The sequence below is a fragment of the Rhinichthys klamathensis genome, unplaced genomic scaffold, assembly GCF_029890125.1.
Source record: "Rhinichthys klamathensis goyatoka isolate OS25496 unplaced genomic scaffold, OSU_Roscu_1.1 h1tg000001l_1, whole genome shotgun sequence".
NCBI lineage: Eukaryota > Metazoa > Chordata > Actinopteri > Cypriniformes > Leuciscidae > Rhinichthys > Rhinichthys klamathensis.
Genome location: NW_026606555.1, coordinates 2,724,889 through 2,737,876, shown reverse-complemented (window position 1 = coordinate 2,737,876; position 12,988 = coordinate 2,724,889). Strand labels below are relative to the sequence as shown.

General features: G+C 44.5%; 1 protein-coding gene across 2 annotated transcripts in view; it reads right to left on the bottom strand.

The window, feature by feature from the left end:
* gabrr1 (gamma-aminobutyric acid type A receptor subunit rho1) overlaps positions 1–12,988 on the bottom strand; it is a 28,331-nt gene that overhangs the window by 11,874 nt on the left and 3,469 nt on the right. For both annotated transcript variants that reach the window (XM_056247000.1, XM_056246954.1), the window contains exons 4-7: positions 9,019–9,086; positions 8,538–8,761; positions 4,976–5,058; positions 4,693–4,833 (exon numbers count right to left, since the gene is read on the bottom strand). In XM_056247000.1, coding sequence (XP_056102975.1) covers positions 4,693–4,833; positions 4,976–5,058; positions 8,538–8,761; positions 9,019–9,086 — 516 coding nt within the window. The remainder of the gene's footprint in view (positions 1–4,692; positions 4,834–4,975; positions 5,059–8,537; positions 8,762–9,018; positions 9,087–12,988) is intronic.

Below are 12,988 nucleotides of genomic sequence, written 5' to 3'. Positions count from 1 at the left end.
TACTGTAACGTAACTAAAGTAGTTACGTTACACACAACACTGGACGCAAAAAGGTCGACTTCCGCTTTGCCGAAAAGGCGCCGTAATAACTGGACTGTTTGGGGGTGCAGGGACCATTCTCCCTGGACAGTCTGTCTGGGCCGTCGTTCAGGTGACCCGGCACATGTGCAGCTCTCAGTGAGCGCAGATGGTGCTGAGACCAAATGAGGAGGCGTTCCGCCAGATTGCAGAGGTTCCTGGATCTGACGCCGCCCTGGCGAGTTTTTCCCGGTCTGACCACAGGCCGAAGACTGGTCTGCCCTCGAGGGTGGCGCCCCAACCTGAGTTGGACGCATCCGTCGAGATGACTTTCCTGTATGAGACCGCCCCCATAGTCACTCCCCTCTGGTACCAGTCGGCCGCTGACCAGGGCTGCAGAGCTGTGATACAGCTCTGAGTCACTCTGATCCGCTCGCGACCCGACCTCCAAGCTCGGTGTGGCACACGCGCGGCCAGCCAGTGCTGTAGCGGGCGCATGCGTAGTAAACCTAGCTGGAGTACCGCCGAGGCTGAAGCCATCAAGCCTAGCATCCTCTGGAATTTTTTCAGAGGGGAAACACTGCCCGCCTTGAATGACATGGCCAGTTTGCGGACACAGCTTGCACTGTGTAGACAGGCGAGCCGTCATGGTCACTGAGTCCAGTTCTATTCCTAAAAAGGAAATTGACTGACTGGGCAGTAATGAGCTCTTGGTTCAGTTGACCTTGAGACCTAGGCATTTCAGATGGCTGAGAAGCGCAGTTCTGTGAGATAATAGCTCTGTCTCTGACTGTGCTAGAATCAACCAATCGCCCAGATAGTTCAAAATTCGCACGCCCTGAGTTCTCAAGGGGGCGAGAGCCGCGTCCATGCACTTCGTGAAAGTACGGGGTGCTAGGGACAGGCCGAACGGCAGGACGGTGTATTGATAAACCTGATCGTAGAAGGCGAATCTCAAGAATGGCCTGTGACGGGGTATTATCTGAATCTGGAAATAGGCATCTTTCAGATCGAGAGATATAAACCAGTCCCCCTGGCGAATGTACGCGAGGAGTTGTCTGGTTGTAAGCATTTTGAACGGTCTTTTCATAAGAGCTTTGTTCACATGCCTCAAATCTAGTATGGGTCTGAGTCCCCCGTCCTTCGTGGGCACGAGAAAATAACGGCTGTAAAAGCCTGACTCGCTCAGAGAAGGCGGTACCGGTTCTATGGCCCCTTTGCACAGCAGTTTTGTTATTTCCGAGCGAAGTAGGTGTGCTACTTCTGCTTTCACTGTCGTCGCGGTCCGCGCTCAAAATCGAGGGGGGCGGTGAGCAAACTGTAACGCATAACCCTGCTTTATAGTGCTTAGCACCCACTTCGATACCCCTGGGATGTTTTCCCATGCTTGTATATGTGCAGCTAAGGGTAGAATGGACTCCGGGCTCTGTTCGCCGCGCTGTGCGGGCTCGAGAGACTGAACCGGAGGACCGGTGCTTATATGGGGCGGCTCCCTGAAAACAGTGACAGGCTGTTTTATATGCAGCTTCCCGATTACTGTGAATGGGGGGAGCTTTGTGATCACATTGTGATGCGCGAACGGCGCCTTGAGAGGCGTGCAGGCTTGTAAGTGCGGGCGCTCGTGGGCGGACGCGTGACTTACAACCATAGATTGACCGGCATGAGCTTGCACTTTGTGGCGTGTGTTTAGCAGCACTGGCGAAGCGCGTGTCAGTAAGCGTGAGCGCTTGTGAGCGGGCACGAGACTTATGTTTATATTGTGGCTCATGTGGGACTGCGCACTGTGGTGCGCGTGCAGCCGTGTGACAGAGCGGGCAGATAGAAGATGTGTGCACGTGGGCACATCTGCTATGGGCAACACTCGAGCAGCATTTGCCTGCTTCATGAGAGTGGGCTCTATGTGGGACACGGGAAGTGTTGTGTTTACATGTAGGGGTGAACACTGGGTTGTGGGCACTTTTACTACCCATAAAACACTTTCGGCATGAGCCGGATAACCAGATAACTTGCTCTTTATGAGATTTCTCTGGGTCGCCGTAAAAACGGCGTTTGTGTGCAGGCGAGCGGGTTGTGTAACCGACTCGTTGACTGCCAAATGATCCACTGTAGTAGCCTGAGATGAGGGGACTGACAGGGCTAGAAGTTTTGACGGTGGTCCGGCCGCGGCGAGACACAACCGTCTTTTTCCTCTTGATGGTGCTAGGAGGGCTTCGCGTGCTCAGGTTTCAACGCGATCCTCGGCCGAGGCCCTCGTGGGGGGTGCGGCCTGCTACGGTTAGCTGAGCGCGATCTAGGGCGGCCGCCCTGTCGCTGCGAATATTGGCTGTTCTGTCTGGGCTGAGCTGGGCGCTGCGTGGCAGCTCGTGCAGGTGGCTGGTCACGTGAGCGACCTGCAGCGGAGCTAGCGCGACGCGGCAGGAACAGGTTCATGGCTTGCGATGTTTTCTGCACCTCAGAAAAACGTTCGACGGTCCCGTTCACTGCTGGGCCGAAGAGACCGGAGGGTGAGAGAGGGGCGTCGAGGAAAACGGATCGCTCAGACTCTCTCATGTCAGCCAGCGTCAGCCAAAGGTGCCTCTCAGTTACAGTTAACGAGGCCATGCATCTCCCCAGGGCCTGGGCCGCAGACTTGGTAGCGCGAAGAGAGAGATCCGTTGCGCTCCTCAGGTCCGTAACGGCAGCTGGGTCCCTGCCTTTCTCGTCCCACTCACGGAGGAGATCGGCTTGGAGAATTTGCAGAACAGCCATTGAGTGCAGGGCGAAAGCTGCTTGTCCGGCGGCGGCGTATGCGCGACCGACAAGGGCAGATGTGGTCCTGCAGGCTTTAGATGGTAGGTCAGACTTTGAGCGCCATCTCGCGGAGGGCGGGCAAAGGTGCGCTGCGACAGCTTCCTCGACCTTTGGAATGGAGCTGTATCCCTTCTCGGCGGCGCCGTCCACTTGGGAGAGCGACGCGGAGACAGAGGAATGAAGCCTCGCGGAGAAAGGGGCATTCCACGATTTGGCCAGTTCCGAATGCAGCTCAGGGAGGAAGGGCGCGGGCCTGGAAGCGGGCGCTTGACAGCGGCGACTCTGAAGAAAGCAGCCATCAAGCCTGTTGGGGGCGGGCTCCTGAGGCGGTGACCACTCGAGCCCGAGGCGGTCGACGCCCTGCGACAGGAGGCGCATCAGTTCGGCTTCCGCTCCAGCGCGTGTTCTACCAGACTCCTGAATAGAAGAGGAGGCGGAGCGTTGAGAGCTCAACCACTCCTCGCTATCCAAAGCTAGGATGGAACAGCTATCTCCTGTGGTGGGTCCATCCGCGTCGTCCTCAGACTTGACGGCAGGGCGGGCCGTAGCCGGTGGCTGCGCGCCGGTGAGAAGAGGCGGGGAGGGCGTCTGCGAGGCTCGAGGGAGGGACTCCGGCAAGCGCGTCGCGGCGGCGGCAGGCTCCTGCGGCCTTTGTGAACGGCGCTTCTTTTTCCTGCGTTGTGCAGCAAAGGGCGGAGAGATAGCTTCGTTCTGGAAGGCTTCGAGTCGAGCCCGCGGGGTCGACATCGGAAGATCCTCACAGTGCTCACATCCTCCCGAAGAGAGGGCAAGAGCAGCATGTTCCTGTCCCAGGCAGAGAGCGCATAAGAAAAAGGATACAACGCCGGATAGCGTAGCTCGCTTCGGAAGGCTGAAGGTGGCGAAGGCGGCGCGAGCGCCCTTGATTGGACGTGACGTCACGTCGGGCTCACTGGTAGGCTGAGTAGGCATTCCCGCAGAGCAGCCTATGAGCGCGCTAGAATGCCCGCTCTAGGTCTGCTAGCTGCTGCACTGCGTTGACAACATATACAAAATTAAGGATAATTTTTTCGGCTTCAATATCTCGAGAAGATGAATCTTTCCCGTAGCGTAAGCTAAACTTACGCAATACGAGAGAAACTCTCGTAAGAGAACTCGCAGTTATGAAGGAGCATAACATTTCCCGAACGCGCTAAGCATTGCCAATCATAACACATTGGGCCAGCTAACCAATCACAGCACATTTCGTATTTCGGAAGGAGGGGCTTCATCGAAACCTGAACTAAATAACGCGTTCGGGCCAGACTGAGATGCTGTAATAATGTAAAATGTGTGAAAAATATTTTTTTTCAACAATAAAGCGTGAAAGCATATTCTAGTTAGTACATCCCCAAAACTAAATCAAGACTTCATAAAAGGACATAATAGGAACCCTTTAAAACCAAAATGTGAGAAGATTAGTGCTATCGTTTTCGGCTTCGAAATTAAATCCATCTTTGTTGAATAATTGCGCTGCTATGACTCAAAATGATGGATAAATCAACAGGGCAATGTCATTTGAAGATAACGCACGTAATTGCTCAGCTATCTGATAAGAGTGAGATCGGTGGAAGTAGGTACTATACAGCGCCCCCTTGTGTCTTCTAATGGTGGGCAGTAATTGTGGTTACCTGAAATGGCCGCAGTTAGACCAATTAATCAACGGTTATTTAAAAAACGTGACAGACCTGTCCTGGAGCACCACCAACTCTGCACATTTTAGGTGTTTCCCTAATCAAACACAGCTGATTCAACTTATCTGCTCATTACTAGAGACTTCAAGATACGAGACATCTAAAACGTGCACTTTTGGTGGAGCTCCTGAAGCCAGTGCTTTAACTGTACCGGAGGTCCAATCATCAGTACCTGTGCTGCTGTAGAAAGCTAGTTTTGTGGTGGTGTGAAACTCCTGAATGAGGAACTGGGACAGAGAGATCTTCTCATCCGTCTGCAGAGATTTGTTTCCTCTCTTCCAGTACAGCATGAGGTCGTCATCAGTGTAGGCATCTGCAAAGAAAATAACACAAATACATATGAACTCACAAACACTAGATAAACTGCTTTACTCTGACATTTGTCACATTACTCTGTGAAATGTTTAATTCAGTCATGAAAAGGTTTGCATCAATCATGTTGTGCTTAGACTTACAGCTCTCGATCTCCAGTGAGCATGTCTGGGTGTCCAGCGGAAAGTGACTGAGATCCATATTGCACATCGCTGTGACCGTGACCCTGTTGACAGTGTATTAAAACTTGTGTCACAGATATATAGAACAAATACACTGTATAGAAATCTTAACATTTTCACATTCATCCAAAAAAACAAAAAACAAACATGCAATTATTTAAATTATTAAAATTTGCAATATGAATACATGAGCAAATAAAGTAAAATTGAATGTTATTTTGTTATTATTTCTTATTATTACACCGGAAAAAACATGCCTCTATTAACTCCAAAAAACGTACCTATATAATATAAAATTTTTATATTTTTATAGTTTCAAGCTGAAATGAACTTATTTCCAATGAGCTTGGGTTGCAAACGTGATCTCTGACTTCAAAAACTTGAAAAATGGGTTAAAAACTGAGATTAACTTTTGCCCATAACTGTCATTTGAAGCATAGCATCAGGACTGAGAAGAGAAGACACTCTCTCCAGACATAATCAATACTCAGTCTACATTTTTAGGAGTTCTCTTGTATCAAAATAAAACTAAATGAATTAAACATTTAGGCAGACGCTTTTATCCAAAGCGACTTGCCTTGCAGTTCAAGGTACACATTTACATTCTTATCAGTTCTTGCTTTCCCTGGGACTCGAACCCATGACCTTGGCGTTGCAAGCACCAACGCTCTACTGTTCGAACTACAGGAAAGAAACAGTATGTTGTTTATGCTGTCCATAAATGCTTTCTGTGTATGTTACCAGTATGGATGTTTAATTTATTATCAACCCATCAGAGCTCTAGAGCAAGCCCTTAGCATCGCCAACAAAAAAGAAACTAGAGCTGCCAATGTACCACAATAAAAGGCTAGAATCAAAATCTGTCAGTCAATTTTGTTCTAAGCCATCTATCTATTCTCAAACAGCACTGTCTTTGAAATCCACTGACACACACCTGGGCGCACATCCCCACAAAAGCAGAAGATCCAGTAGACCAGAGCGGCGGATACACATTATCATGTTGTAAATAAGACAACATCTGTATTGCAAACCCATCCATGTTTCTGTTGTTGTTGTTTTTGCGTATAACTACCAACACAACGTCATTGAACAGTTGAGATACACAGTGTGAACAGTCAATAATTTAAATCAGATTCCAATCGGATACACAAATAATCGGATTTGGACAGACAGTCTGAACATAGCTTTAGTTAATTTGTCTGTTTTTGTGTTTCCTTTCAGTTTAGCCTTATTAGTTTTATTTGGTTTCTAATTAGTTGCACCTGTCTCACTTTGTTTCCTTGTTTGCTCCTGTGTGTGTGTGTATATATATATATATATATATATATATATATATATATAGATAGATACACACCTTGTTTTGTTTAGTTCTTTGTAAACTTTAGTAATTAAGTAAACTTTATTTATATAGCACCTATCACAGATAGAAATCACAAAGTGCTTTACAAATTGCAACAATTTAAATAAAAGAACAATAAAACACAGATAAAACTATGGGAGATAAAAACAAAACATAAAAGCCCAATCAACTAAAAGCTTGTCTAAGCTAAAAGAAACTACAGATTCGACCACACGTAGCGAAAGGGGGAAAGACAGGGGAAAGGTCTGAAAAGACAGGTCCCCCCGAGTTTTAAAGCGGGTTTTGGGGAGCATCAGGAGGCTTTGACCTGAGGACCGGAGAGTGCGGGAGGAGGAGTAACGGGGTCAACAGGTCTGTGATGTACTGGGGGGCCTGTCCATATAGTAAAGTCTAAACTAAGGCCCCGTCCACACTACTGCGTTTTCGTTTAAAAACGGAGACCTTTTGCTACGTTTGCACCTCCCGTCCACACTAAAACGGAAAAAACGGAGACCCAAAACGGAGAAGTTTAGAAACGCTGCCGATCCGTTTTTCGTTTTGAATCTCCGGAGGGCGTTTTAGTGTAGATAGGTCAAAACGGAGGACTTTAGAAACGATGACGTAGTAGAGGCTCACGCTCGGCTCTATGATTGGGTGTCATCAGTCATGGCGTATATCTTTGCTAGCCGCTGTTGTACAAGTAAATTCTGCATTTTACAGCGCTATAACTGCCTACATGCGGCGGAGTCAAGCTATTATTCGAGCGATCTGTGACAATTCCCGTGTGCAGCGGCGGCGTTGACCGTACATGGAGCGTCGGTTTGGGGTTAACCCAGAGCATGGTGGGATAATTTTATCAATGAAGTTGTGTTTACACCGGCACGCGCATGCCCAGTGTTGGTGAATGGTCACGTGATCCGCGTTTTCAGTCGTTTTAATGTGGACGGAGATCAATTCTAATACGCAGCTAAAACGCTGGTGTGGACGGAGATCGTATTCGTTTTAATTATCCGTTTCTAAACTAAAACGCAATAGTGTGGATGGGGCCAAACATTTTAAAATCAATTCTCCATTTGACTGGAAGCCAGTGGAGTGTGGATAAAACAGGTGTGATGTGTGTCCTTTTGTTTGTTCCTGTTAAAAGCCTGGCTGCAGCGTTTTGCACCATTTGGAGACGACTCAGAGAAGATTTGTTAAAACAAGTAAAAAGAGAAATTACAATAATCTAAACGAGAAGAAATAAAAGCATGAATAATCATCTCCACGTCAGCTTTGTACAACAATGTCCTCAATTTAGAAATATTTCTCAAATAATAAAAACAGTTTCTGATCAACTGTCTAGAATGACCATCCAGAGACATCGATTGGTCGAACAAGACACCAAGGTTTCTTAGGCTCAAGGTTTCTTTGTCTGTCATCGTCTGTGTTGGAAATGTGGTTAGTGTACTGCAACATAAAATGTAAAAAAAAAAGGAAAGGTCTGAATATGTTCTGAATGCACTGTAAATAGCAAAACCCTAGGGATCAGCCATCTGGCCTGGGATAAATGTACAGATACTGGATGAAACGGTTGAGAGGGAGGAGCTAGCCTTGACACAACAGATTGACTTATAGATTGTAAATTGAGATGGAAGAAAAAAAAAGTCATTTTGTCCAACAGACTGGGTGTGGGACGGATCTGAGATTAAAGCTCACCAATGAGCCAGCTTTGAGTCTGAATGGACATGTGGGTTGCATTAATCCCACAGATTCCCACATATTAATCCACACGTTCACTCATCTAAAGCAAAAACCAGAGTCAGAGCCTCATGGAGAAGACAGATCTCAGAACTAAAAATTTGAATATAGCAAACATGGAAATCAGTAAAGTGAATGTGCTGGTTTATATCTTTGATGGAAAACTAGAGATCTTTTTGTTTGAGCAAATCAGAGTTTTGATTCTCTCCCACCGATTAGGTTCAGACTCGGCTATGTCATACATCAAAGCTGGGCGTAACATAACTCTTCTGATGGCTGGCAATCTGTTTCTCGAGCTTTGATCGGGATTAAATTGAGCGTATCCACTGTTTGAGAGGGCAAATGTTAAATACAAAAAAGAAGAAGCAAAGCCTGAATAAAGTGTCAGAGCTTTGTTGTAGCTCAAGATCATCAGTGCGTGTGTGTACGTGTGATTTGAGACGTTACCTCAGGCTGTAGAGCACTTTGCCATCGGGATGCACTCGGAGCATGACGTTCTCTGTGGTGGTGTCATGGATGAAGGATCGCTTGGAATGGACAAAAAATGTGTCGGGTACCCAAATTTTCTTCACCAGCCGGCCATCGAAGGTCATGCTCTGGTTGGTGTTGCTGGGAAAGGACAGTCGCTCATCCTTCCAGTAATGTCTCAGGTACAGGGTTATGGTGAAGTCCTGCAACACACAGTCCAATCATATATTCATCTTAACAACTGATTAAAAACAGTTTGAACAGTAGCCTTATTTCTTTCCTAAGAGCCCTCTATATGAAAAAAGACAATGCATCTATAGGGTGCTTGGAAATGTTGAAGTAGAGCTCTTGCTATCCTTCAAATCCAGTGGCAGTTCAGATCATGATAGCACTCAATCATTCATGATGCAAGAGCTGTAAAGCTGGAAGACATATTTATAAAGACGTGTCAATCTCCTACCATATCCACTTCAGAGATGGTGTCCAGGCTCTCAAGCTGAACATCAACACCCACAGGTATCGCGGCACCTGAAATCAAGCACAGTTTTTCCTTTTTAAATCGGGATACATCAAAGATACATCCAAACGGTTCAAGGTCCTAATGACAGTTTCAGTGCAGCTTTAAACAATACCAGACGATGAATAAGGGTCTTATCTAGTGAAACGATTGGTAATTTCAAAAATAAATAAAAAACTTTAAGTTTTATAAGCACAAATGCTCGCCTTGCTCTGTTCTGTGAGACCTTTTCAACGTAATTGCGTATTACATGACGTCACGTAGCATTTGTGCTTATAAAACTTAAAGTTTTTTATTTATTTTTGAAATTACCAATCGTTTCGCTAGATAAGACCCTTATTCATCGTCTGGTATCGTTTAAAGCTGCACTGAAACTGTCATTAGGACCTTGAACCGTTTGGCCCCCATTGAAGTCCATTATATGGAGAAAAATCCTGGAATGTTTTCATCAAAAACCTTAATTTCTTTTTCGACTGAAGAAAGAAAGACATGGATATCTTGGATGACATGTGGGTGAGTAAATTATCAGCAAAAGTTTTTTTAAAAGTGAACTAATCCTTTAACCATAGACCTAAATAATCTGCTCATCAAATCTATCCATTTATTACCCACTTCTGTAAGATTAGATCAGGGGTGTCCAATCTTCCTGCAGAGTTCAGCTATCGGTAAGCCCCGCCCCCTTAGTAACTGTTGTGACCTCGGGCAAACAAACAGAGTTGCTAACTTTCTTACAATGACAGCTGGCAGGGTGAAAACCTTGTTCCAATATATTTTTGATCAATTTTGTACAAAGAAGGACCACCTCTTGTCGAGGAGCATTCAAGTGGGACTTAAATATGCCATGGAGGGATATATATGTAATATTTTAAAATAAATATGGTAGGTAACAAGATTCATTTCGAAGCGAGGGTTTACAGATCACAATGCAAGCGCGAGAAGCCTCATGTTACGGTTGTCAAGATCGCAAAAAAAAAACAGCATTCAGGATCAACACGGTTCATGTACCGCAGTGTAAGATAACATTAATTTACATTTAACCCGTTTAATATGGAGAGGTACTGAAATGTAGACATTCGTTTATGTGTTTTGACCACTGATCTATATAATGTCATTATATAGATCAGTGGTTTTGACCTACACTCTACATGACGTGAGAACAGTCAGCTATTTAACTGTAATTCTGTAATCTTTAATTGTAACTTAATATGACAACCAGAAAATGAATGTTTTCGTCTTCATTGGGATTGGGGATTGAATCCTTAGGGAACCAGGTTACTGCGCCCAAATCAGTGATAAATAAACCGAGTTTCAGTTGCAGACAATTGGTCCGTTCGAGCAAATCTTAGGCCTATAACACTTTTGAAACGCGCTGGTGAACACGCGCACAGTACGGTGATTTAATACATAAATACCCCTGCCCATCCTTTCAGGATACCCGGAATCAGTGTTACAAGGACCCCAGGCACATTGTTTTACCATATTTATGAAAAAATCCTAAAGATGTCTGAGTTCCCCGTGCAACTGATACTCAACTGCCATTGGCTCATCTACATTCGAGGGGAGGGACTTACCGATAGGTCAGTTAAACACACCTGAACCAGCTAATCAAGGTCTTACACTAGAAACTTCCAGGCTGTTGAGGCGAGCTGGAGCTGAACTCTGCAGGACACCTACCCTCCGAGAGCAGGTTTGGAGCAAAAAGTTCTGATAGATTATTATGTCCATGTGCCTGTGTACACTCAGGTAAGGGGTGGGCAACTCGAGATCCGGGCTGAAATCAACTCCTATATCCTTAGTGTACTACTTGAGGAGACAGACATTTGTAGTCGTGTCCAAAACTATATGATGTTTTATTAACAAAGTTCGGGAGGAGCACGTTCAGATAATTAACACGGGTGGAGAGCACTCAACAATCAATGATAAGAGGTGTATAGACTCAGCAGTCTCACCTCAATCCATTGACAGTTTAGCAGCCCCCCTCCATCGCCCCTTCTACACACTTCTAGTCCTAACTTCTTAAATAGGGGGGAGTACTCTGGGTTCGGGCCGAGCTCGGAGCCCTCCCCCCGGACAGCACGCCAAATACGCATTAAACTTTACCCCCTCTAATTGTATGTAAGTGTGAACTCTTGAAAGTGGACATTATCGAGTGCACTCATTCAATCCCATAATTCACCTCAATAATGAGTGTACAAACGATGTATGCTAAATGGCGAATGAATTCCCGCGTCCGACCAGAAGATGGCGTCCGCAGCCGAATCATCCATCCATCTAATGTGGTTACAGCGTAATATCATACAGGTATAAATTCATTTTTTACTTGATTATTACATTGTTTAATTAAGGTTTATAAATGCTAGTTTCCATGACAGGGTTCAAGATAAATCTTTTCATTACTATTGTTTCAAATGATTATTAAACAGCAAACACAAACAGCAGCCCTTCCGGCGCACTCAGTGTCCGAATTCACTCACTCGTTTTTATCACGCCTTCAAGTGGACTATATTAGTGGAGTGATGTAGGGAATAGTGCATGAGAGTATAGGGGCGATTTCAAACACAGCACCCGTGTTTTGTTAAGCTGTTGCATTTTGGTTAGTTTTCGCCTACCGTTAGGATATCTTCTTTGTGTAAATAAGACTGTTTGCACCTTGATCTACACTTTAACTCTCTGTTGGGCCATTTAGTGACTTTTAGCAAATGTCCACACTCTACACAGCAAAATCCCCAGTGTTAAATCAACACTGCTCAGAGTGCATATGGTCCCACTCTACAGAGTGTTAAAGTTAATGAGATAATTAAGTGACTAATTGAGTGATGATTGAGTATTAGTGATAAACACCTACTGTTAACAGGCAAAATCGCTGAAGGAAAGAGAAACACAAGAACTACAACTGACTTCCAGCCACAGCCTTAGATTAAATCAGATAAAGATAAAAGAAGACATTAAATCTCTGAAGATCTCAGCAGAGGAGGATTAAACAACTCCACAAACAGCATTACCAGCTTCACTTATTACTAACCAGACTGACTTTATTTCTGTCAGATGTCTATGAACGGAGGTTTAGATGTCGATGTTTTAAAATGTTTGGTCATCATTATTGTGATCAGTGTTTCCTTTAGTTGAGCAGTTTGACTCTTGGCATTTTAAGTGCAATTTTGGTCTTTGTAACAGTGTTTACCAAAGCACATAATTTGTTACAATGGAAACAATAAAAAAAGGTGTTCAGGTGAAGTAGTTTTCATAATAAAACAATAGAATGGTTTTCTAATCTTATCCCTGACCAAAAGTTGTAATTTGTTTTTAATAAATTTCACCTTTCTTGACACAGAACAGACATTCTGATACATTGCAAACAGTTTATTTTTTAGAAACAAACAGATATCAAGAATCAGCATATGAATCTCAACAATGGTGACATGCTTCATGCTACAATGCATGCTGGGAGCCAAGAGTTTTAAACTATGGTGCCTCCCAGAATGCATTGCGGCATAAAGCATTTCACCATTGTTGAGATTCATATGTGGATTATTGATGTCTGTGTGTGTGTGTCCAAAGATTACTTTCCCAATATTAAAAAAAATAATCAGCTTAATGTCCGATCTGTATAAACAAAAATTAATGTTGTTGAAAGAAAACTATTAATAACATATTACAACTTTTGGTCATTTTTTTGTTCTTTATTAAGTTGTAAACTATAGGCCTATTTCCAGACTACCTTTGTTTTTGGCTTTCTTTGCAACAAATTATGTGTTTTGGTAAACACTATAACAAAGACCATACATTCACATAAGAAGTCAAGAGTCAAATTGCCCAACTAAAGGAAGCACTGTTCAACATAATGGTGATTTTTTTAAATGGTGACTTTAAAACATCAACATCTAAACCTCTGTTAATTCTCAATAAAAACTTC